The 26,870-nt window shown below is 37.0% G+C and overlaps 1 protein-coding gene across 10 annotated transcripts in view; it reads left to right on the top strand.

Moving 5' to 3' along the window:
- The window catches only part of ST7 (suppression of tumorigenicity 7), a 277,302-nt gene that overhangs the window by 161,027 nt on the left and 89,405 nt on the right, over positions 1-26,870 (top strand). For 8 of the 10 annotated variants that reach the window (XM_025291143.2, XM_025291142.2, XM_044946632.1 and 5 more), the window contains exons 3-9: positions 4,064-4,223; positions 14,392-14,446; positions 15,071-15,186; positions 15,812-15,887; positions 17,994-18,062; positions 19,961-20,115; positions 22,230-22,327. In XM_025291143.2, the coding sequence (XP_025146928.1) occupies positions 4,064-4,223; positions 14,392-14,446; positions 15,071-15,186; positions 15,812-15,887; positions 17,994-18,062; positions 19,961-20,115; positions 22,230-22,327 (729 nt within the window). The remainder of the gene's footprint in view (positions 1-4,063; positions 4,224-14,391; positions 14,447-15,070; positions 15,187-15,811; positions 15,888-17,993; positions 18,063-19,960; positions 20,116-22,229; positions 22,328-26,870) is intronic. The other 2 variants (XM_025291146.2, XM_025291144.2) reach the window with 1 other exon arrangement.

The following is a 26,870-nucleotide window of genomic DNA, read 5'->3' as shown; positions in this document are numbered from 1 at the left end:
CGTAGAGGAAGAAATGCTAAGTTACCTTTCTGAGGCAGGGTAAGGGTTCTTCCTGGGCTCTTGGTGTCCTGTCTCTTGGTCATTTGTACTCTTTTGCACTTCAGTTTCTCTCGTTCCACTTGATTCTTTTCTTTCCAACAAATATGTATAGGTCTCTCTTTTTTATAACTAACAAAATGAACACAAAACCTCTCATTGGTCCTGCTTTTTATTTAGACAGTATCCCATAAGTCACCAGACCAACCCTTATCATCCATCCATTCAACCTTTCAGCCATCTCTCCATTCAGTTTTCAACAATCCATCCATCCAACATTAACTGAGTGACTTTATTTTACCGAGAATCAAGAGTACCAACTAAGACACACAACCTTGCTGTCTTTCAATATATTAGGGCCTTTACCTTTCAGCAGGATGGTAGGGTCTTACTGACTTCCCAAATGACAAATCTAATTGGTGCTTTTTAGTTCTCATCTTACTTGATCTGTATAATTCATGGTGTAGGCAGATTGCATTTTAAAAGACTATGAAATGTGTAAATGTATATTTTAATTTTATGGTTATTTGTCAGATTTAAAAACTGTTTTGTTCCACAATGGCAATTCCATTAAGCTACTAGCATGTCTAAGGGCTAATTTTAAAATCTAAATTTGTTTATGAGAGCTTTGCTGTTTACATTGTAGGTTATGCACCAGGGAGAATAATTCAAAGTGACACCAAATATGTGCGTGTTAAATAACACCATCTGCCCATTTGGATCTGTGCAGCTTTTTAAAAATACTGTGAGGTTCTGGCCCAAGCCTGCTGTGTTTCAGGATATGGGACAGATCATTGATGCTAAGACCCCAGATTAGAGGTTTTGGTTTTAAGTTTAAGAAGGCTTTAAGTCCTGTCCCACTTCCTTTTAGTAGCTGTTCGTTTAATTCATATTGGAGTGCCTGTCCCATGGTTGTAGATACCAGTATAAAGGTCTGTATTGGGTAAGAAGCCACATCTACAGCTCTAATAGGACAGGCTTGAGAAGATCCTCCTTTGCCTTCCAAACAGTTGCGTGAATAACCCAGTCTTCACTAAAGTCTGTTATTTTTGCATTAGAAATACTGGGTGGAAGGTCTGTCTCCTATTATAATGCAAATACTCCATTAATATGAAGCATTTTTACCTTGGGATGTATTATCCAGTCCCATTTGATAGACTTCTGGATTATGTTTGATAGCTAAGAAGGCAAAGAGACAGTAGAATAGGAGGGCATTTGAAAGTGAAGATTTGAAAAGGAAAATGACGGGTAAATCTGTTAAAATAAGCAAGAGATTTATAAAAAGATGTCTTGTTTTAAGGCCCTAGTAAGATTAGTGGCACAAGAACTGAGGCTTCAGGTTAAATAGCTACTGAGTTAGCTTTGTGACTTTGGACTACCTTAACATGTAGCCCTCATGCATTCTAAATGAAACTGTTCATGGGCCTTGAGGGTTCCTTTTAGTGCTGGGGTTCTCTGATTTGGCTGGATAAACTGAGAAATCCTAAAGAGTCACAAAGTGGGGTTTTGTGTGTGTGTGTGATGGGAGCAGAGTGTGAGAGGCATTGTGGGCCTGTGGCATGGATTGGTAGTGTCAGGGGCCCTATCTGTGCTCTGTGACCCTGGAGCACAGCCTATGCTTGTTATGGAGCGTTGAGTGCTGTGCTACTGAATAAATGAAGGCCTGGCAGGTGCCCAAGCAGCATAATATAAAAGGCAGAGTCTTGGGGCAAAGAAAGCTCTTTCCCACAAGTGATTGAGAGCCATTGCTAGTTCTGTGACCATTGTTCTGGGTCCTTTGGAGCCTTCCTTCTCTTCAATAAAGGCAAAGCCAAAATCTTTTTTTTGGGGGGGGGTGGTCAGGACCAAATGGTAAGCAGCCTCCTTTTTCACAATGATTACCAGGGCTTTCAGCCAACCATTTAGTAACAGACAATATGCTGTATTAGCCTAAACTATAGAGTAACAAGAGGAGTGCATCATAGCAGTATGTGAGCTGTGCTGCCTGTAGGAGGTATGCACAGCATCAGTGTGATAAATAATAGCTTTGCTGTTACTTTTGAGAACCAGCTATACATAAAGACATATATAAAAGACTGAACTGAGTCTTTTACATGGGGTTTGGATCTGGGTGATTTACATGAGTGTGAAATTAAGGACACTCAAGGATAAATAACAAATGTGATTTACACTTTATAGTTGAAGAAACTGATATTAAAATAGATAAAATAACTCACTTAAGGTTACAAACTCCCTTCTGAATCTATGGTTCATAAATTTACCATTCTTGAATGCTGTTCTTTCTTCAAACAACATCTCTTATTCCTCCTGTTCCTACATTATAGACTAGACCTATCCCTTCCTAGCTTTTATATCATATTCTTCCTGTCTGCACAGTTAGATTACTTAAATGACTTAACATGTGAAAACTCATAGAGTTAGAAGGGGTAACTCCTTGGCATTAAATCAAGTTCTCCTGTTATAGCATTGCAAACATTTGGTTTGATGGATAGTACCTTCTGGTCATTTGTAGGTGTTCTTTCTGTCTTTTAAAGGAATTTTTGGTAGAACAAAATAGAGAAATACCAATTTTTAAATGATAGCCCAAAGTCTATTACAAAGAACTTAACTTTTCCCTTCTTTCATGCGTTAAAAACATTAAGTCCTCTGTTTTGGAAGGCCAGTCTAGCTAAAGGTTTGTCACTTTTGTTGAACTTGTCAAAGAACAAACTTTTGGCTTCATTGATTATATAGTACTTGTTTTTTGCATTCATTCATTAAGTATTTATCAAATCCTGGATATACAATCATGAACAAAACATGTTTTTTACTCTCTCAAAACTCTTACTGTAGTGGGACATGTAGATATTAAACAAATGTCATAAATGCTGCCAAGAAGAAAAGCAGGGTGCTTTTGAGAGAAGCGAGAGAAGCTGACTGTAGATCTGGTGACTAGGAAAGAGCTCTGAGGAGGTGACATTTAGACTGAAATGAAAGGATGAGAGGCATCATCTTGTTTTTATGAAATAAGTAAGGATAAAGGTAATTAATTTTATGTAGTTCCACATTCTATATTATAAAAGTATAGTTCTTAGGAGACTCTGGGATATAGTTGGTTCTTAAATTTCTTCTCTGTAATGAATTGTGACTGCTTATGGAACAGATTCAAAATCAGACAGGGAGGCCAGGAAAGGATGTGGGGATAGCAGCTTCAGACAGTGGTGGAAAGTGTTCAAGGGGAGGTGGGGCAGGTGGGAGGAATTGTGGGAGGTCGCTTGCTTCCCCTTTGCTTAGAAGTCCTGATTTCAGTCTAGTCATGTGAGCATCATTACTTCTCTCCTCTTTTAATGAAAGTTATTTCTTTTCTTCTTTGCAAACAGCACATTATTAGTAGGCTTGTGAGCTAGGAAATGTTAATGGTGTACAACAGATACTAGTGTTTATAAAGCACATCTCAGCTGGCAGACATTACTGAATCTCTCAGCAGTTGGGTGCCAGAGTACCATGAAATGGGATAACTATTACTCTTCTTGTAAAGCTGGATTTCTCTAAGGAGAGGCTGTTTTTTTTTTTTTTTAATGGAATTTTGCTGTCTTAAAAATCTTATGCAGGTATGGCTTTATCAGAATATAAAATGCCAAATATTGGAATATTTCATAAGCCACACTTTTAACACTAGCTTCTTTGTATTTATTTCTGGAGTTGCTTTTCAGCTGTGGTGATTTTATTATCAATATTATATAAATTTGGAGGAAAGTAATAATGAGCAGCTCTTAACAATGTTCTTTTACCATGACTGGGTATATAAATTTTCCTTAAAAACCAGTATTAAGTGGATAAAACAACACTGAGAAGTTAAAATGTAAATGGTATTTGCTGCTGCCAAGAATTTCTTACTTTTTAGAATTAAACAATTTTTTCGGAATAAATATGTTTAAACCAGTATTTAAGGTGGGTATAATTAGTATATACAACATATTTTATGAGTATGTACAAAATTATAGCTGGTAGCAGGAACGTAATCATGCTTACTATTTTTCTGTTCTAGATATTTGAATGGTGGTATTTTCGCAAGTATGGAACATCATTCATTGAACAAGTCTCAGTAAGCCACTTGCGCCCCCTTCTGGGAGGGGTTGACAACAATTCCTCCAACAATTCTAATTCCAGTAACGGGGACTCAGATTCCAACAGGCAAAGTGTCTCAGGTATGGAAAGTCCTTCAGTTTGCAATATTTACTTACTTTTACTACATTATTATCACTATAAGACAGTAAGAATGTTGTTATTTAAAGATTAGACTTCAAAGAAAAATGCAATTTATTTTCCCAAGGAGTTGACAACTTCTACCAGAGAAGTTGAGTGTAAGCATCCCAGGTAAAGGAAATAGGTATCTTGTTTAATTTGACTTTTTCTTCCCTGGTGGCTCAGTTGGTAAAGAAGCTGCCTGCAATGCAGGGGACCTGGGTTCAGTTCCTGGGTTGGGCAGATTTCCCTGGAGAAGGAAATGGCAACACACTGCTGTATTCTTGCCTGGAGAATCCCATGAACAGAGGAGTCTGGTGGGCTCCAGTCCATGGGGTTGCAGAGTCAGACACAACTGAAGCAACTGAGCACTCACGCAAGCTGCTTCTCTATTGCCAGTCTTGAATTCTGTCACAAACTTTTCCCCGTCCTTTTCATTTTTTGAACATGCCTTTTTTTCTCACAACCCTCTGCCCAGAAGCCTGTTTACCCTCTTTCTGTGCTTGCTTATCTTTCACATGTGCTGTGCTCAGTCGCTTCCGACTCTTTGCTGGACTGTAGCCTGCCAGGCTCCTCTGCCCATGGGATTCTCCAGGCAAGAATACTGGAGTGGGCTGCCATTTCCTCCTCCAGGGGATCTTCCAGATCCAGGGATTGAACCCACGTCTCCTGCATTGGTAGGTGGATTCTTTACCACTGAGCCACACAACCCAACTCAAATGCTACCTCCCGGGAAACCCTCTCTGAGAGGCTGTGCACTCTCTCTCCACCTTTGTTGACTCATAATATGTTTACTTTTAGCAACATTTGCTAAATTATAATGAATTTTTTAACCTTACTGCTTAATCATAGTATCTCTAGCATTTTGAATAGTCTCTACTTTATCATTGAAACTCGGCAGATGAAAGAATGAGGACATACAAGGCCTGTAATTTCTCCCCTCATAAAGGAAGAGGGACAAATATAATTTCCTAGATTGGTCTCTTTATCAATTCAATAAACATTTCCCAAATCTCTAATGTGAACCTGGCCTGGTTTAAAAATAATGCCAGAGTCCTTGCCCCCATCGAACTCTTGTGTCTGTTGAAGGAAACAGTGTTCAGTGCTATGATCATATGAGGGAAACATGCAACACTATGGAGTACAAAGGAGGGGTTCCCAATCCAAACTAGGGGAAGAAGTTTGCTTCTTGAAGGAGATGGTACCAGTTCTGAGACTTGAAGGTTGAAGAAGAGATAAAAGAACTAAGTTAGATCTTTTTTTCTTTCCTCCCTAAAATAACTCATTCAATATTTCATAACTGTCTATCCAGGTGATAGGCATCAATGAGCATTGTGTGTGTGTGTGTGTGTGTATGGAGAAGGAGATGGCAACCCACTCCAATATTCTTGCCTGGAAAATCCCATGAACAGAGGAACCTGGTGGGCTACAGTTCAGGGGGTTGCAAAAGAGTCAGACATGACTCAGGAGTAAACAACAACTATATGTATATATGTATGTGGGCTTCCCAGGTGGCTGTGTGGTAAAGAACCTGCCTGCCAATGCTGGTGATGCAAGAGGCTCGAGTTCGATCCTTGGCTTGGGAAGATCCCCTGGAGGAGGGCATGGCAACCCACTCCACTATTCTTGCCAAGGAAATCTCATGGACAGAGGAGCCCAGTGGCCTGTAGTTCATGAGATCACAAAGAGTCAGACATGAATGAGCAACTGAGCACACAGCACATACACACGCACACACACACATGTACATATATATATATAATATCTGATGTTGATTCAATGCTCTTTTATTAATAATATACCCTTTGCCAGCCCGCCATGGTAATGGGCACCTCTGGGTACATATTTATTTCATTCTAAAGGGTGCATGTGTGAGAGATGGTACCACTGAGGTAACAAAATTGTCTGGGACTTTATAAACTCATCCATTTTGTGAAAGAAACAGAAAGAGATCTGAGCAAAGTAAAATACCACGTTGACCGACTATTCTTACATGGGTGGCATATTATTCTAATGAGGAATCTTGATCCTGCAGTCATTGTCACATAAGCAGTGTGGATAATCACCATCACTTTGCATCTGTTGGAAGACCCTGCAGGTTAAATGTACTCTGTCTGACCCAAGTTACTGTAGTCTTCGGATGACACAGAACATTGTAGAAAATTAATAGATTTACAGAAAGCAGCCTCATTTAAGGACATTTTTATTGTGAATGTGTTTTTATTTTCATTAAAATTCTTTCTACCTAATTTAAATCTCTTGACATCATTCCTTAATGTGACAAAGAGTTTATACTCTCCTTATTGTCACTCTTACTTTGCGCGCGCGCGTGCACGCGCGTTCTCTCTCTCTCTCTCTCTCTCTCTCTCTCTCTCTCTCTGTGGGTGCCTGGAACAAATCTTATGCATTATATAAATCTTGATGCTACTCTTAGTGCTTGTATAGCAGCTTTTAAAGGGAAAATTACAGTCCTTTATAAAAATATATTCTACAATAATGATCATGGAAATTCCCAGTTTTAATTGTACTGAGTTTTTACCTCACTAAGATTGAGCTTTTGAGTATTATTATTAATTCTCTTCCTCTAGTATTGGCTGAATGTCTACTACTATGCATTCAATATTTCTGTTCATCTCCTATAACAGATACAGCATTTATGATCTGATTTCATAACAATATTCAAATAATTAAATTTAGAAAAACAGAAATTACTTTCTCCTAGTATGTTTAGGGCTCCCTCAGCCCACTTCTCCTTGACATTTGGGTTTCTACTATTTCACTAACTCAGCTCAACACACATAAATGTTGTTATGGAAATGCCAGATAACATGGGACTAATACCATTTCTCACGTCTCTTTTCTTGTTGTGATTTTTATTTTTGAACAAGAAAAATGCTATTGTATGAAAGTATGTTGTCTCTCTATATCTTTACCCTTAACCATTGTCTACTTCATTGTCTGGTTTCAGTTAAGTATAAAGGAAAAAGAAGATCCAAAGCTGAGAGTAATTAATATATTTTATTAAAATGGAGGAATTTGTTTCAAAATTTATACTGCCTTAATAACAAAATTACTATTGCTTTAATAAAAGAATCATCACAAGATGTTTCTTGGCTGAATATTACATGAAATAAACATGGCTAACTGTCCCATGAACATTGGCAAAGGCAGTTAAATAGTATTCCTTATTTGAAAACATCATTGAAAAAGCTAAAACAGAGAATAGGATTTATATAAGCATTGGACTATATGAAAACTCATAGTATAGCTCTTTCCTTAAAGAATCATTTGTTTTATTAAAAGCCGAAAGACCTGGCCTACTAAGAATAATTTGCAGTGGAGAAATGGGAAGTGATTGTTATAGGACCGACTGTTCATATGCTGTTTAATGTTTGGATCTGTGTAAATTGGCCCAAGTGCAAATCCTCTCAAAATTTGCAGTGATCTTTGTTTATGGACCAGAGCAGAAATGTGTAATTAATAAAACAGCTTCTTAATCTAGCCAAATTTCTGATTGTTTGGCTTAGGTTAGCATTTGTGAACATTTCACTTGTCTCAATTTATTTGGGAGCTAAATGGCTTTTTTTGTCACAAATACACAATTTCTGATAAACTCTGCTGATGTATTTTCCACATCACCATGTTTCCTGTTGCCATTTTAAAAAATTCATTACATCTAATAACACAATTAATAACCTGTGAGCAGAATTATACAAAGGAAAGCTGAATATATTTATTCCTGTCTCCTCTTTCATGATTTGACATGTTCTTTTGAGTAATTCAGATGGTTTACTTTCACCCTTTTTCCAAATGACCTAGCTGCACAAAACTACATACCCAACTAAGTCTCTAAGTGAGCACTGTCTCATGGAAATGTAATGCTAACTATGAGTGTAATTTTAGCATTTTAATAATCATATGAAAATAATAAAAATGTACAAGTGAAATGTGTATTTTCTTTAAACAAATATGTCTAAATATTTTCATTTTAACATGCAATCAATATAAAAATTATTAATGGCATCCAGTGTGTATTTACACTTACTCTTGCTGCCATTGCTTAATTCGGCTTAACTTATGAACTGATGATGCATAGGGATTTAAAATGTGTCCACCTTCTCCTATCTTAAGGCAAGGGATTCTCAGGGTCTAAGAACATTCTGAATTTGGGTTTATGGGAATATCTGTTTGATAATTTGCCCTGTTCTCAAATAAGATGCCTCAAAGACAAAGGTTTGCAGTGTTCATCTTCTTCAAGATATTTACAAAAGTGCAGGGTGCTCCATCACATAAGAATTATCCTTGCCAAAGTCAAGTGTAAATTCTCTGCTGCTGCTAAGTCGCTTCAGTCGTGTCCAACTCTGTGCGAACCCATGGACTGCAGCCTACCAGGCTTCTCCGTCCATGGGATTCTCCAGGCAAGAACACTGGAGTGGGATGCCATTTCCTTCTCCAAAAATTAAATCCTCTGAGACATGTTAATAGCCTCTTGCATAGAACTGGATCTTTAGACAAACTCTGGTTATAGTCATTTGGCATAATGTAAGTCATCTCATTTTACTCTCACTTTAAGATAAATGTATATCATATCTTTTTTGACTCTATGGACTGTAACCCGCCAGGCTCCTCTGTCCATGGGATTCTCCAGAGAAGAACACTGGATTGGATTGCCATTTCCTTTTCCAGGGGGTTTTCCCGACGCAGGGATTGAACCTGTACCTCTTGCATTGGCAGGTGGATTCTTTACTACTGAGCCACTAGGGAAGCCCATATCATATCCATTTTTATATAAAACTTTTACTAAGAATTTCACCTGGAATTCTTAATTAAGGTTCATTACATCACTAGAGGCAGTTCAAGCACTGGTTTAATATAGGTAACAAATTAAAGAAAAGCAATGGAGATGAAGAAACTCATAGATTGTAAATATATATCCTAAGACCAGGCCTTTCAGAGCTTGCATTTCAAATATATCCATTAGCAAAATTTCAAGTTGCTATATGTCCAGAGCCTTTAGAATTGCTCTTTAATAGCCTCAGTCAGGGGAAACTCAGTTTATACTTGCCAAAATCTATTAAGTGTTGAAAATGATTCTCTTAGGCAATGCTTATTACATCTTTTAAAGTCTTTTGCCATTAAAAATGTGTGTTCTAGGATAGATTAGCTCTCCAGTTGACTGGTGAAAATTCCTCAAAAACACGTTTGGCCCCTGGTGAATATTTACTTAATAAATATTTTATGGTCTTCATATTATTTGATAGAATTGATTGACTTAGATCAGAAATGATCAATGAGAAATGTATGAGAGACACAGAGGTTAGCCATTTTAGCAATATTCTTGAAGAAAGTTATACACTGTCTTGAATAAAGCAGGTCAATAAAAATGATCTTAAAACTCATAATTATTTGCACCTTTCTCATTCCATAAAAGAATTTGAAAGGGTAATATATTTGTTGAATTGAATGCTACCTATATATTATTAATACTTTGTGCCTTTACTTCTAGTAATCTTTTCAAAATAATTATTTCAAAAAGTTATGAAAACAGTTAAAGTTTAATTATTTAAGAAAATGGATATTTTGTTACTCTTAATGATTGCTTAAGATGGACTTGTATTCACTGAGTATTCATTTCTGATATAGCACAGCTAATAAATAAATGCAGAATCACATGTTAGAAATTGACTAACTTGAGGTTAATCTTGATTGTCATAATATATCTGATGGAACATTATTTAGAGCCCTTCTCCATTGTACTTTGGAACTAAAATATTTTAAAGTATTATTTTCAAGTGCCTAATATTTGCCTAGAGGACTTCCAAAACTGTTTCTCTAGTAGAAAAAGTAATTGATAAAGTCACAGGATTTTTAAAATATGATGTTGCAGGGTAACAGGTCTGTTGTATATTGTAGGTAATTGTTAGGCAGGCTGGATACCAGGCCATAATCTCACTTACTTTTCCTTGGGGAAATTATGTAGCTTTTCTATGCTTTACCCTTTACTTATATAAAAAGGGCTTACTCTGTGACCCTCACTAGCTTATGTAAGGAATATAGATGACTTGAGCTTTAAGCTTTTGTATAGAAAGGCTCAATGACAATCAAGCTTATAGCTATGACACAGTTGCTATTGCTGCCATTTGTTCTATGTGGTATTACTGTCATCATTACATTTTGGATCCAGGGACGAGGTGGTAAATTTTAGTATAGTGCATCTTCCTAGACTATAAATTAGTTGTATATTTGAAAGTCCTAGGAGTGGGGATTCTTTCTATGTCTATATTTTTAATTTTAGGAGAAAAAAGTTTCCAGAGTTCAAAAAATTGGATATAGAAAAATATTTTCTTCCATATGATGATAAAAAGCCCTATGACTTTAAAGTCTTTTGGTTTTTCCCAAGAATTAAGTTCTCTTTTTACTTGAGGACTGTGATCATGTTCTCTCAGTATATTTACTCCTTTTATAAGAACTTCTTCATATGGATACCAGATAGTAGTTAGGTATCTTTTTCTTTTTCTACCAATGTATAAGTGTGTCTAGGTCATAAAACGGAGAAGGCAATGGCACCCCACTCCAGTACTCTTGCCTGGAAAATCCCATGGGCTGAGGAGCCTGGTGGGCTGCAGTCCATGGGGTTGTGAAGAGTCAGACACGACTGAGCGACTTCACTTTCACTTTTCACTTTCATGCACTGGAGAAGGAAATGGCAACCCACTCCAGTGTTCTTGCCTGGAGAATCCCAGGGACAGGGAAGCCTAGTGGGCTGCCGTCTATGGGGTCACACAGAATCGGACAGGACTGAAGTGACTTAGCAGGTCATAAAATGTATCTTTTTGGGGGGGGGGCAGGGACCTAGGACTTCCTGCAAGGACTAAGGCGTAATAGCCATTCTATTAGTGCTTAAACCCTTAGTCCAGTGAGTAACTGGGGTGGGGTGTGGGTGGGCGTGTTTGGGGGGGAGGATATGAAAAGACAGAAGTAAGTATCCGCTGTGATGGAAAGTTGTGGTAGGGAATGGTGAGCGGGAAGACTGAAAAAAAGATTTGAGCATTTTATAAGTCCTTGAAAGTAGTAGGCATTATTTTTTATGTTCTTTATCTCTCACACAGAAATTTATTATCATCCTATGGATGAATGGAATCTTTTCTCCAGACTTCGGGAACTAAACAAGTGCTTTCCCAATATTTAGTGATTTTCTTTCCTTGAATTGCATTCTAGCTTGCTTGGTGAGGTCTGAACATTTCAGTCAGCAGTTGTAGGTGGAGACTTCTCTGTGAGTTGGTACAGATGGAACCAGAGAGGGCATGGTTAAGTATATCAGGGACATATTTTTAACTATTAATGATGTTAGCAAGCCCTTGATGAGTCCCAGTCAAGCTTTAGTGCTTCTAAAGAGCACTAAAATTGTTGATATTGATGGATAATGCAAATACCTTTTGGAGGTAAAGTTTTAATTCAGATGTAAATAAGAAATTTATTTCCCAAAGATACAAGATAAGAAAGTAGGCCTCATAAAGAAAATCTTTTATCCGCTGAAGACCTGAGTTTAATTTCTTGACTTAAATCTTCATATTATGATAATTTTGGCATTTACAACCTTTGTCTATATCATGAAAACATCAGAAATTTATGGGGTATGTTCCCTAGAATGATTCCAGAAAAGAGAGTTTTTGTAGTAAAGATAAAATCATGAAACAGCAGCAAAGAAGAAATGAATGTAGCTCTAAGCTAATTTGAGGAGAAATTTTACATGTGTTCATATTAAACCTGTAGATTGTTTATTTCTTAAAAGAAAATTGTACCTTCTCCGCACCCTCAACTTAAAGGATACAGCTCATGAAGACATTTCTTACATATTTCTTCATCACGTTTGTTCTCATTCAGAACATTTAACATCTGTTACAGTTGCTCATATACTCATTTCTAAGTTTTAGAAGTAGCTGAAGAAACTGCATACAGACCATATGTATGACACTAATAGTAACAATGATTTTTTTTTAAGATCAGTAGTCTTGAAGGCATAAAAACAATATTTCAAAATGTTTGCAGCACCCCCTGCTGGCTATATCTTGGCACTTCCTAAATAAAGATGGCATCTTTAAATACTGCTAAGTAAAGCTTTAATTATACACACCCTTTCTCTTTGGGGTTATTTTTATTTAGAAATAATTTCATTTGCATCAACTGCATAATAGAGTTAAAATTTTAATGAAAGATAATTTTCTTTATAATTTGTCAACTGATATTTGAATAGCACTTATCCTTCCAGGCAATATCATGTCTTTGATGGAGACAAAATTTTTGCCATAACTTTTTTACTGATATTTCAGATGAAATTTGTTAGGGGAGAGGCTTCTACAAATGTCCCTATTTATTTTAAATAATGTTAGAAATGACCATCATTCAATACAGATTTGTTTGCCTGTTTATTATATGTTAAATACAAACCTTGTAATATTCATGAAGCTTTCAGAAGATTTAAGAAGAGCATTTGGAATCTTAAAAGACATCATCTTAGGAGGGATTGGGAGCTGTGGGGACCTCAGAGCTATAGAAGCTATAAGTACTGAGATCATGGTTGTTTGGCTCACCAGTTGTTTCAAGCCATAATTTGAAGTACGTTAGTGACCCCACTAAGGAGCTTCATGTCTGGAAAAAAAGTATTTACTTAAGGGAAGTGTAACTTTCTAATTAGTTTCATATGAAATGACAGCCATTGAATTTCAGTTTCTCAAGAACAAAATTCAATAATGCTAAACTAACTTAGCAAAGATCATTTCTTAAATGGCAAGTTAAGCTAAGTGACAAAAAATTTAGGACCATTGTTTCCAAACATAAAGTAAATTTCAGGTGGGATCTTGCCCTAATTTAAAGATAAATTTTTTTTTTTAAATAAGGACATGACTTCCTGTTATGTGTACACCTTTCATTCGCTGTTTTTAAAAAATGTATTGAGATTGCACACGGTGTTCCCATAATGCTTTATGTTTTCCCTCATTTTCATGCTGTATTGTAACCCATGGCTTATGCATTTGTTTGACCCACTGGGTGCTCAGTTAATATATTCATATATTGGATGGATGGATAGGTGAATGAATGGATGGATGATATTGAATGTAACAGGACTGAGGGTAGAGTCTTAATGAATCATTTATGGCCTTTAATGTTCTTTCAATTTATGCAATAATTGCTCACTTTTGTGTGTCCTTGTCTTTGGGTGTGTTTTTTTGGCTGACAGCACACATGGATTTTTAAATACTGTTAACTGATTTTATTTTCTAATAAAAAATTATTCATCCAAAGAAATATTAATAGCATTCTGAATCAGTAGAAAGTCTTAATCATAGACTGTTTTAAAAGAATTGCAGCTTATTAGTCACACATTTACTATAACTGTCTTAAAAAGCTAATGGTTTACTTTTCTAAGTTAAAGTCCTATGGTTCTGCCTGTGGTTCTCGTATAACAAAATGTATAATCTATTAGTACATGTTATCATTATGATATTAGTATGATGATTAATTACCTGTTTCTGCATAAGTAAACCATGGTAAAGTATTTGAAAACAATTTTTTTCATAACATTTTTCCCTATAGTGATGGTAGCTTTAGTATTAATTTTCTTGCCACTCCTTTCCAGCAGTATAAAAGCAACCTGGTGAATTATCACAAAATAAATATTAGCATAGGCCGTAATTAAGAGCTGAGGTTCTTTGCACATTGTACTCTGGAGCTTAAATTTAGCTTGTTACATAGATAGACACTGTAAGATATATTTTAGAGTTATAGAAAGTAGTTTTGCCTCTACCTATCATTTAGAAATAAATTTATAGAATGTATTTGAATCTCTTGAAGTGACTATGGAAGTTATGAACTAGCTGGTTTTGGCATGTGCCTTGATTTAACAAATGAGGAAACTTCAGTCCAGAGAGATTAAGTGAAACTTTCCGAAGTCCTGGTGCCTAAGCTACATTTCCTGATTAACTATCCAGAGTTTTTCCACATTGCTTCCCATGTAGAAGATAGAGAATAAAATTATCTTATCAAATGGCCAGGAAGGGTGTTTTGCTGAATTAATTAGCTTGTAGTGTCTCTGAACTTATGTGTAACATTTTCACATTCTTTTTGTTGCAGAATGCAAAGTATGGCGAAATCCACTTAATTTATTTAGGGGTGCTGAATATAATCGGTAAGCATTTTGACAGCTTGGGAAATTAATGGGTCTAGTTCAGAGAGCAAAGACAGCAGTAGATGTTTTTGCAGGTTCATTTAGGGGTCATTTAACAGTCTGTTTAGTGCTTCCATTTTTTGATGCTCAAATATTTTGATTTTTCTGTTTTATAAATATTTTAGCTTTGAACTTAGGATAACATACAAACCTGTTGTTTTTAGAGATTTTTCTATTACAGTTATTTTTTCATTATATATTATACAGTCAAAATATTTTGTAGCTTACCTGGAACATGGTTATAAAGATGCCCCAGAAGTGATGTTAGAATTTAATTTTGTAGAGTAAGTAGGCAAATCAGAATTTTCATAGCTTTGGGGAACTCTCTATGCATAATACTAATTAGGGAAGGTTTTCATTAGCTAGTGCTACTAAAATTTTAAGACAAAAATATAGCAGAATTTTTAAACTTTTTTTCTGCTGATATACTTCCTAAAAGGAGACTAGCATGATTATTTTGTTTTTAATTTATTGGCAGTAGTACTTCGTTAATGGGTTATAGTTCAACACCTATGCAGCTTAATATTTTGTAGGTCTTGCTTTTCTCTCTCAGAAGTGTCTGATCATTTTACTTCTCTTTTACAGGTACACTTGGGTGACTGGACGAGAACCTCTGACTTACTATGACATGAATCTCTCTGCGCAGGACCACCAGACCTTCTTTACCTGTGACTCGGACCATCTGCGTCCTGCAGATGCAAGTATGGAAAATCCTTTAGATAGTTACTGAGTGGGAGGGCTTTTTGTTTGTTTTAGAGATCAAAGTTACTACTTTTAGAATGTATGCTGTACAAAAACCCTGATGAATAAAATATTAAATTGGAGATTGACCAGTAAGACACAGAAAGTTGCTACTTAAATAAAGCTTTATTGCCATGAAGTGTTATTGCAGACATGAGTCCCCTCATTATAATTGAAAATGTTATTTTTAAAACGTATACCAAAGTTGGATTTACTTACTTTAAATTTACTTTCTATATTAAGAAATATAGATCTTATATGAAACTAACTAAATCTTTGGTTGTGACAGAATGAAAGGTCATGTCTCCCAGATGAAGAAATCTTAATTAAGTCTCTATGATTATAGACTATGGGTTAGTATATAAGATATTAGGTCTCTAGTTTTATGAGCCTAAGAAAGATTTTATATCAGCTGTTGAAGGACAATGGAATAGCAAATTAGAATGTATTTGTTTGACTTTAGAGTTTTGGGCTAACCCACTTGGTAAGTGACCTCCTCTTTTGTAATTCAAAAAAAGCTATTAATTTAGCTCTTGTACTGAATCTTCCTGAGTATATATTGACTTCTCTCTTTTTCTAAAATAGTAATGCAGAAAGCCTGGAGAGAGAGAAACCCCCAAGCTAGGATTTCTGCTGCCCACGAAGCCTTAGAGATAAATGAGTAAGTGGGGGGAAATCTTGCTTTGCTGAATGTTTTCAGTTGCCATTCATGGGATACTTACACTAAACTATGTATTTGAATTTGAGGATTATTTTGGGGGCATTAATTTATTTAAAAAAATTTTTAAAGGACATCCATGTGAAGGTAGTTTTAGTCATTTTAGAGAAAAATTTAGTGGCTTTGCTATGGTCCTAAATTAAATCATTTAAGGGCTAGCCGTGGAATACTGTGTGGACATAAAATAAATACAGTGCTTTCATACCTAACACATTATGACAGGGACATTTTTCCAGACATACAGTGCTCATTTGTGCCATCAGATTTTCTAGGTAGAACTTCTACTGGGGGGGAACATAGTAAAAACATAAAGTGAAGAAATTACACTTTAAAAATATTACAAGGTCAAGACAAGGAGGAAATGATGTCCTTAGTGTTGTTAAACATTCTGTGGGTCACCAAGGAAGGCTGGAAACTCTTGTCTGGAGATCTCAGAAAATGAGAGATTCTTAAAACTGGAGTCATAAAAGCTCAGGGTTGGCAGAGGCCTTAAAGGTCATGTAACTCAAACACCCATCTGGTGCTTGAATCACCTCAGCACTCTCCCTGCCAAGTGGTCATTGTTAAACTATTTTATGATTTTTCTGAAGAAGGTTACAGAATCTTCAGAGGTCTTAGTGAAAAGATTCACTTGAGAGTTGGAAATCCTGCCAGTGTAACCTGTTGATCTATTTGGTTTCTGATTCTGTCATGCAACATATTTATTTTCCAGTTTCTTGTCATCTGTAAATTTGATATGCCTACGTTCTATGTGTCATCCATGTTTCTGATAAAAGTGGCAGGACCAGGGAAAGAACCCTGTGACGCTACATATAGAAACCACCCTCTAGAGTCATGTTTTCACAAACCATCATTCTTTGGGTTTTATTGTACAACCAATTACTAAGCCACCTAGTTACACCGTGATTCAGCCTGTATTTCTGCGTTTTGAGATACTAGTTGTAGCTATGGATCTTTAATGTGCAGTAAATCCATTAGAGTACATTAGGTTAACGCAGCCTGATTTATTTATTCTTAGTGAATTTAAGCTAGCTTCCAGCATTCACTACCTTCTTTTCAAAATGCCTAGAAACTATCCCTTTAATAATCCATTAGAATATCTTTCCAAATCAGAACCAAATAGTTCTGTAGTTTGGGAAGTCTGCCTTCTTCCCCTTTTTGAACATTTTTACTACATTTGTCATTTCATCTTCTAGTACCTTTCCATTGTTTGTGATTTCTTAACAATCCTCAGAGAGCAATTCCATGGGCTGCCTACAAGATCTGTTGGCTTTCTGGGATTTGCCCATCCCAGTATAGTAATTCATTTAGCATAGATCAGTTATGTGCTATCTTACATCTTTTTAATTCATTTTAGAGTTTAATTTCTTCTCCCTTTGTCAGTCTGACAATCATTCTTCCTGATGGAGAAACCAGGAAGAAAATAGGAGTTAGAGAGTTTTGTTTTCTCTTTACTATCTGTTGCTACTAACTATAAACTTTCCTCGTTTTGACGTTGTTGTGTTGTTTGTCTTTTTTCCTTACTTATATTGTCATGGTTTTGGAGAAGTTGGGGTGGTTACAGGGCCTTAAACATAATATGAATACAGGGAATAGATGGTTGTCTTGAGCGTTTTTCGTTTTGCCTTTATTTTGTTTTGCGAGCTTCAGCTAATGTGAAGTTGCAGCTCTCCTGACATTCTTATAAGCTCATTTCACTCTCTTATAGCCCTTCATCACATACCTTCTTTCCATCTTTTTTTATATGTCCTTTAAAAATATGATCTTGTGAGCGACCTCTGCGCAGCCATAGTGGTTACTTGTCACCCCTCTTTTCTTCCCGAGAGGATCATTTGTGATTGCAGTTGTGATTAGACATTTGGAAGCTGCCAACCCTCTTAAACCATTTGCCTTTTGCATCTCATGCCATTGAATCATGCCTCTTTTCTTTGAATTTTTTGAAGTCCACCTTACCTTCTTTTACTATCCTAAACTCTGAAATGACATAGTAACTCTCTGAATGTTCCTATCAATTTTCATTTCACCAACTATTTTTTTCTTCTTGGTCAGAATTAGGTCCAGAGTTGAAGTTCCCCTAATTGCTTCCTCTACCATCTGGGAGATAAAATTGTTACCAAAGTAAGTCAAGAACCTGTTAAGTGCCCTCCTTCTAACCAAATGAGACGTATTCTAGCAGATATCTGGATGGTTGACACCCCCATCACCATACTTTCTTGCTTCTGTATGTGTATTGTGTTGTGACAAGGACACATCATCTCTATCTCCCATTGAGCTGAGCAGTCTGTTTTGTCCCCACCAACCATTAGCACTTCTACTGCTCTTTCCTTTCTCCTTCACTCATAAACTCTTAGCATGTTTCTACCCCAGATTCATGAGTCTCCACATAGATGTATGTTTTCTTGGCCAGTAGTGCTACTCTGCCTCTCCTCCTAAGAGTGCTATTTGCAATATAAATACACAAAGCAAGCAAGCTAGCCCCAACCTGTCTTGAGTTCCCAGCCCACCGACTGTAATCTTATAGCTAATTCCTCTGATATTGTGTCTACCACTCAGTATTATAATCTCAATTTTCACTTTATAACCCTGGACCCATATTCATGTGTCAGCACCTAAAGCATGAAGTATTGCTTCCTGATTGCCCAACCCACTTATTTTCTCCAGTGAGTTACTGGGCAGTTTCAGCATCATGTTTATTCTCTCCAAGTCATATCTGCTGCCTTCCACAGTAATTGGTTTTACAACTTTTTTTTTCCTGGGCATTTTTCCTCCCTACCTCACCACATTCAGTTTAAAGCCCTATTGATCAGTCCTGCCTGAAATTAGAGGGATTGGCTAAAGAATTAAAAGACCTCTCCTCAAGGCTGAGATTAATGAGTAACCCCAAATCTCATATTACTCATGAATTCAGCCTCCGTTTCCTAGCTGGCTATTTTAGTTTATGAATAGTAGAAGCAACATTTGGTTTCCCTTTCTGTTTTTCTCTCTTGTGGTCTGATGGAGGCTCTGATAAATAGGGAAATGACCACGAGAGAGGCAGTGGAGAAAGCCAAGGGATGTTATAGATCAGGACCTGTGTGGTCTGCTCTGGCCTCACCATTTCCTTATCACATTCCCTTTCTTTGGCAGTTGAGTTGTTCTACGATTTGAAAGGTTTAAATTTTCAAGAGTTCCCCTTGTTCATTAGTTGACTATCCTTTCTGACTTTCTACATTAGAGGTTGTTGAAAGGATTAAATGAGATGATATATGTTAAGTGCCTGGTACAGTCCTTAATATATAGTAAGCATCAGGTGGTAGCTATTATTGTTAAAGGTATGAAATTTAACTCTTGCTTGCTACTGAGGCTGAATCAAATTTTGAGCTCTTCTGAAATAACCTCTACACGTAGGTTCTTTTAGGCTTCTTCTCTGACATAGGAAACCAGTGCTAACTGTAATGAGATGCTGAAGCACTGCTTGTGAAACAACTTACTTGGTTTAATGAATTTCTCATTCTGAATAAATCCTAAGACTAAAGAGAATCTGTGTGTAGTAAATAGAAGTAAGCTTTCTGGTATTTCTAACTGAGTGTCAGAAGGAGATGTTTAACAACAGCTATTACCATTGCCATCATTAATGACATTGTTGAGCATGTACCACATGCTGGCTACTACTGTACTGAGCACTTTTCATGCATCACCTTACTTAACCTTCACAACAATGCTGTGAACAAGTAGATTCCATGTTGTTCTCCATCAGGGAGGCAGAGTAATAACTCGCCCAAAGGGACACACTAATAAGGGGCAGAGTCCATATGTAAGCCCCATGCTCCTAATACTACTCATCGTCCCTTTCAAGCTAAAACACAGACATTTCTTTTGTACCATTATTTTATGTCAACAACTGCAAACAGGGGTGCATGAACCGGTTGGCCACTCTGCATGTTCTGGCGTAACTCCTGCCCTTCTGCATGCACTCCTACAGCTACTACAATGTCCCTGGATTTGTAATTGATGGTGGCTATTATCTGCATGGACAGGTGTGCAACTGCTTATATTCTCTTGGCTGAAGAAGAAGCAACAACCATTGCTGAAGCAGAGAAGCTGTTTAAGCAGGCCCTGAAAGCTGGAGATGGCTGTTACCGGCGTTCTCAGCAGCTGCAGCATCATGGATCCCAGTATGAAGCCCAACACAGTAAGGTTTCCTCCAGGTTGATGTGCTGGGGGATCAGAATTGTAATATGATTAGTCAGAGCAAATTTTCAGGCCGGTTCAAAATATGATTCTCCGAGTTTAGAATAAATGAAGTTTTTGGTCTTTCTTTGTTTTTGTTAATTTTTCTTCTCCATAAGAGCACAGTACATAATTAAATTATAGCTTCATTATTGTTCATATTTTCTTTCCGCCCCATAGATTTTTAACTCTAGAAATAAATGATAATAACCTTTAATGGTGAACCTTTTTTCTCCTCATAATTCTTACACAGTTCTATATACCAGTTGCTTCTCTGCCCCATAATTTTAAGTCTTAGTTGGCAAACAGGACTTAAATTAGTGTTAATGCTATCAGAGGTTTATCTCATGGGTCTTATACAGCATGAATTGAAATAGGACAGCTAAAGAATTTAACAGTGATTGGTGATTGTCTCAGTATTTAGCTATTGTTTAGGAAGCACTGTTGCTGGCTTCTAGGGAGGAAGAGCCCTAAATTCCTAATTATTTATATTTTTTATATTTAAAGTGATGACTTCCCATATTTAACACAACTCTTTAACATGAGGCCTTTCATTTTAGTACACTAAACTGAGAGTTTAGTGGCCCGTGTACATGTAAGTGTGTCTACATAACCCCTCAATGCACAGGTTTTTATTTTTATTCTGTAGTAGTGTATATGTTGTGACTTAGACGGTAAAGAATCCGCCTGCAATGGGGGAGACCTGGGTTCAGTCCCTGGGTTGAGAAGATCCCCTGGAGGAGGGCATGGCAACCCACTTCAGTATTCTTGCCTGGAGAATCCCCATGGACAGAGGATCCTGGTGGGCAACAGTCTGTGGGGTCGCAAAGAGTTGGACACGACTGAGCAACTAAGCACAGTGTATATGTTAATCAGTTCTCTAATCATCATGTCGCTCTTGCTTTTTTTAAAAAATATGTATAACACCGTGAATTTTGTAGACATATATAGTAAATGTCTGTTTTGTGAACTAAATGAGGATTAATACATAAAATTACAAAATCTGTAATACAACTTGAGAAATTTTCTTTATTTCTTTTCTTCTGTAAATTAATCCTTTCAACCTGTTGCCCAAATCTATCCAAAAATATAATCACATCTTTAAAATAATTGGTAGGTATCTGGCAAATTGTCAACACACATCTTGTTCTCATTGTTTGAAACTTGAAATGTTAGGACTTTGGTCTTAACATCTTTTAATAGCTGTGTATTATACATATACTTAATCTATAACAGGTGTGTCATATTTTTCTAAAACATGGTAATTTTATTGAGGATTAAGTACATGCATGTTCTCACTGGTCTGGAAACATATCCAAAAAGACACATAATTAAATAAAGAGATTAAGATGAGAAGTTGTTAATGTGCTTTTTAAGAGCCATTTTGGTGACTATTATTACAACTATTTAGCTTGTCAATACTTTCTCTAACACTAGGGTAGTTTTTCATTTTGTTGCATAGTCTGTTGTCATATCTGGAATGTGTTATGTTGCCATCTGAAATTGACTGCTTTGGGGACCTGGAGATGATTATGATGTCACTAGTGTTAGGGAAAGAATAATATAAAACAGAAGTTCAAGATGAGGCTTCTCTAGACTTATTGTCAAGAAGGAAAGAAATAATAGTTCATCAGGATGCAACCTGAGATTCACCTCTTTGCATCTTCGCCAAAGGCATGCACACTAGAAGAATGTGGAATTTTTGCTTGTAAACCGCATGCAATGTTGATATGTCCATTTTCCCAGCACTTTGTGGCAGATGATTTTATTTATCGAATATTCAATATCCTAACTCAAAAGCATGGATTAATAATCAGTCACATGCTTTGACCTTGGAAGGCTAAGTACTTTGACTTCACTCTGTATACCTTCTGCTATTAGCAAAGTTGTCAGTGCTCTTCCAGTAAGAAAAAGTCAAAGAAGCAGACTGTTCTTTCTGAGGTTTTCCTTCAAGGGCGTGGAAAATACTCCTCTGTATTTCTGTTTTTTTTTTTTTTTTTTTTTTGCTGCTCAGCTGAAAGCTCTTTTTTTTTTTTTTTTTTTTTAAGTTTTCATGTTTTATGTCTCCCTCTTCAGGACGAGACACCAATGTCTTGGTCTACATCAAAAGAAGACTAGCCATGTGTGCCAGAAGACTCGGGAGGACCAGAGAAGCAGTGAAAATGATGAGAGATGTGAGTGTGAAGCGGTGTTTGGGAGTAGTGGCAATGCACCTGACCTAGAGAAGGAGGAGCTCGCCAAGTGAGACCATAGCAGATAGTACCGCTGATGGTGTGGTGCTGTCATGGGGGCTGGGCTTCTCTTCTAACTCACAACTTAGTCAGTGAGTGATCTCGGACAAGTTACTCAGCTTATTTGTGCCCTATTTCCTCATCCATAAAATGGGAATAACAATAACTTTAGCAATAGCAACACACTAATAATAATGATTACTACTTAGGATCATGGTGAAGATTAAATGAGATAATACATGCAAAACTTTTAATAGAATGACTAGCCTGTTAAAGGAGTATTCTTGTTATTAGACCTTTGGGGCTGTAGCCGGAAGCCAAGAATGAGATCAGCCATTTTAGCTAACTGACATTTTTTGTATTTAGTTGTTAGGACGATTTGAATAAACTATGGCTCAAATTGCTACTCTCAAATTTAATAACATTATGATCTAATCTTATTAGAGTCATTTCAAACATTTTCCTAGGTTCTTGAATCAAGACATTTTATTAATAGTAGTCAACATAATAAGAGAAGAAATAGGTGAAAGTTTTAAAACAAGAGAACCAAAGGAGGTTATTATTATGTAACTTTAAATAAAAACAGTGGTTTTAAGGGAAACCAGTGGAGGAACTTTTACTTCCACTTTTTCTTTTTTTATAGTAAGAAATGCTTTTCGTAAAGAAACAGACACCAGTGGGGATTGTATTTATAAACCATTTTCTTTTGAAAAACAGTCTCAGAAAGCCTTTGTCAACATTTCATTCCTTTACTGTCTTACTTAATTAGGAGGCATAGGTAAACTGCCCATTATAAAAGTAAAAGAAACATGGGGTAAAGTAAAAGTGGTGTCTTGCACAGGTCTCAGCTTTGGGGTTGAGAACAGGATTGTGTAAACCCAGTGAGCCCTTTCTCAGTTTGTCTCTGGACCAGTATTATTCATGTAAATTCTCAGTTACTCTTTGGCAGTGGGAGTCTGCACTTCAGGATCACCCCTGGTTGTTTCTGCAAGTTACAGCATAATGGGATGACACAAGTGAGACCCATGCTTCTGGCTTGGGATCTGGCTACTCCACTAAACAGCAGTATAGCCCCCAGACCTGCAGAGAGGAACACAGGAGGGAGATTCCAAAATAACTCTAATTTGACTGAAGGTGATAGATGTTTCTTAGGCAAAGCCACTGCAAAGGGAACCTCCCAGGATTAAATTATTTTGTTGAAGGAAAACACATGTATACCTGTGGCGGATTCATTTTGATATTTGGCAAAACTAATACAATTATGTAAAGTTTAAAAATAAAATAAAATTAAAAAAAAAAGAAAGAATGTTTATTATATAGTATAAGTGCTAAATTTTAGAAAAGGTGATTTCTGTAGAGACATGACTTGCTCTCAAAGCTTTTTCACTTGCAGAAATTCCAGCCTTTAATAGATTGAAGAAACGCTGCCAGTCACTGAAAGAGCTGAGAATTTTATGAAGGATAGGGTATTTCTCTATGTGAAAGTGGCCCAGCTACATTAAACTGGCCCTGGCACATTCAGCCTTTAACAAGGTGTTTTATATTTATTGCCTTTTCTTAACCTTAATTAGCCTGGGACAAGCATGCATGGAAGAACAGATTCTGGTGATTTTCTTTATTATATGCTTAAGCAACTTCATAGGAAAAACAAACTCAGATGATTTTAATTCCAGTTTTTTTTTCAATCAGCTTCATTCCGATTGTCATAATTTTTAGTATATACATATAAAGTTTCACATGATTAAAACCAATACATCTATACTGTGGTTTAATTTTTGTTTAACATTATTTTATATTTGCAATTCCATTTATTGACATAGTCTACAAACAGATCTTGGGCAGGGGTGGGGGTGGGGGTGGTAAATCTGGGATCCAATAAAATAAATGCTGGGCAGAGAGTAAGAAAACCTGCAAGTGAATCTCAGATTCGCTCTTCATTAACTTTGTGACTCAGGGCAGCTTTCTTCCCTTTCATGGGCTTTTCATTTGTCTTCTGTAAATCAGGGATAATGATTCTTATCTAAAAGCTTAATTGAGGGAGTGATGAAGTGACATAATGTGAAAACACCTGACATACAATAGATATGCTTCCCTTTTTTGCCCTACTTTTTTTCCCATTATATAATTATGTCTTAAATTTGCTGAACTGTTCCTCTGATGAGCATTTTGAGATATTTCTGATTTCCTTTCCTTGAATGAATCAATTAGTCTTTCTCTTTTCATATGTGTATGCTGCTGCTGCTGCTGCTAAGTCACTTCAGTCATGTCCGACTCTGTGCAGCCCCATAGATAGCAGCCCACCAGGCTCCCCCATCTCTGGGATTCTCCAGGCAAGAACACTGGAGTGGGTTTCCATTTCCTTCTCCAATGCATGCAAGTGAAAAGTGAAAGTGAAGTCGCTCAGTTGTGTCCGACTCTTAGTGACCCCATGGACTGCAACCTACCAGGCTCCTCCATCCATGGGATTTTCCAGGCAAGAGTACTGGAGTGGGGTGCCATTGCCTTCTCCGTCATATGTGTATAAATATATATATATATATATATATATATATATACACACACACACACACACACACACACACACATACATGTGTATATCTATATATGTTTCTTGGGTTACTTTTCTTAAAAAATCATCTGTCATATTATTAGAATACCAATACATGTTGTCTTTTGACTGGGTTTCTGGAACATCCAGTAGATAGGGGCCCCAGTGTTGTAACAGTCCTGTGAAGGACACTGTCAGACATGGTAGAACTGTGTTTTGAAGAGAAATATCCGAAATACTCTCTCCTTCAGAAGCTCCTGGAACCCTAAGCGGAGGAGGGAAGATTGAAGCATCTCTCTGTTGAAGCTGCAGCTGGCCCCAGCCCTGCAGGAGACAGTTGGTCCGTCCTGACTCTTCTCAGGTCACGGGTCATGCATAGACAGGAACTTCACCGAGGGGGTACTCCTTTAACAGTGTGCACATGAGCCATCTTGCTGGAAAGCTTCCTTTGATAAAACAGCACACTGGATTCCAGGCACCCTCCTGATAAAGCCTTAGGGCAGAAGGACCTAATTTTTCATTAAGACACAGCCATCCTACCCCATATGTATTAGTTGAAACTTTCCTAGAGCAGATTTTAAAGTGGAAACAGAAATGGTAGAGTCAAAATGCCTTCCGTGTAGAAAGTAGACTCTTTAAAACATTTCTCTGGACATCTCTTAAGAAAGGGAAAACTGTTAAAAACTGTTCATTAGTGATTTATCCTGAAAGAGTGAATGGATTTCTGGGAAGGCTGTCGATGGTTGTGGATCCAAATATTGATCCTCTAAGTGAACTATTGATGAGAAAAGAAAACATAGGCTCCTTAATGTCAAGATTCATGGTTTCTTTTTTAAAAGCAAGACATTAATTATTTTTAACTCTCAGGATATTTTCTCAAAAAACCCACTTTAATTAGCTTCCTTTTGCAGTCAAGAATACAAGAGTACCTTCCCTATTGAAGAGTGTTTGGCAGCAAGCAGAGCTAAGAGAGCATGGTGGCTTTTGAACTTCACTATAAGGTGTTATTTAATATTCAAAATGAAAAGAGTTGTATTTTCTGCTTTCTTAACTTAAAGCAAAGTCTGTTTGCTTGTTTTCATTTAAAAGAATTTTGTCTCTCATGTTAACATTTGATATATAACACAATTTATTTTCTCTTTTTAACTTTTACCAATGAGCTAACCTCAAGTTTTTCCTCTATGCTTCCCTGGTCCTGTTTGAGTTGATTGGAAATGGAATTCATGAGACTGACTGGTCTGGCTCCTAAGCCATGCTCCATCTGGCCCCTGGTATGAATGGGAGTGTGTGCCCAGATAAGAGAACCTTCTTAAAGCTCATCTTGCCGCAGGTCACTGAGTCTAGGGTGGGGTTTCCCAGCCTTGGCAGCATTGACATTCGGGGCCACCTGTCTTCGTTGTGTGCATCCTGTGCATTGTAGGATGGTCAGCAGCATACCTGGCCTCTACCCACTAGGTGCAGTAGTTGCCCCCTCGCTTGTTGCTTCCCCCACCTTTAGACATTTGTCCCCCACTAAGAACTGCTGATGTGGAGAATCCTGAAGTGAGTAGATGTGTTTTGGGGCAGACATCAATTTTTTATTTACTCTGCTTATCTGTAGTCTGAGTTTCCCCTGTGGTAGGTACAAGCCTCTAAAGCATCCCTGGGATTAATCAGTTCCTACTAGAACCCTTGACTGACCTGGGACTGTGCTAGTTTGGGGAGATGAGTCTTAGATGGGACTCACTGAATAGGGATCTGGGGAGTCAAGAGTAAGTGAACTTAAAGAGTTTGGTGAGGACCTAGTTGGAGGGGTAAGAGAGAGGCAAAATAAAGGCTAATGTGGGGTAGTGTCTTCCTTGGTCCTTCCTTGGTCTAGATCATCATCTTCCCCTCTTCCCTAAAATGTATAGCTCCTTTGAAAGTTGACCACAGGCTCTTGGACTTACCACCTGTTTC

This window comes from Bubalus bubalis, chromosome 8 (assembly GCF_019923935.1).
Source record: "Bubalus bubalis isolate 160015118507 breed Murrah chromosome 8, NDDB_SH_1, whole genome shotgun sequence".
Lineage (NCBI taxonomy): Eukaryota > Metazoa > Chordata > Mammalia > Artiodactyla > Bovidae > Bubalus > Bubalus bubalis.
This window is presented reverse-complemented; position numbering and strand designations above follow the sequence as displayed.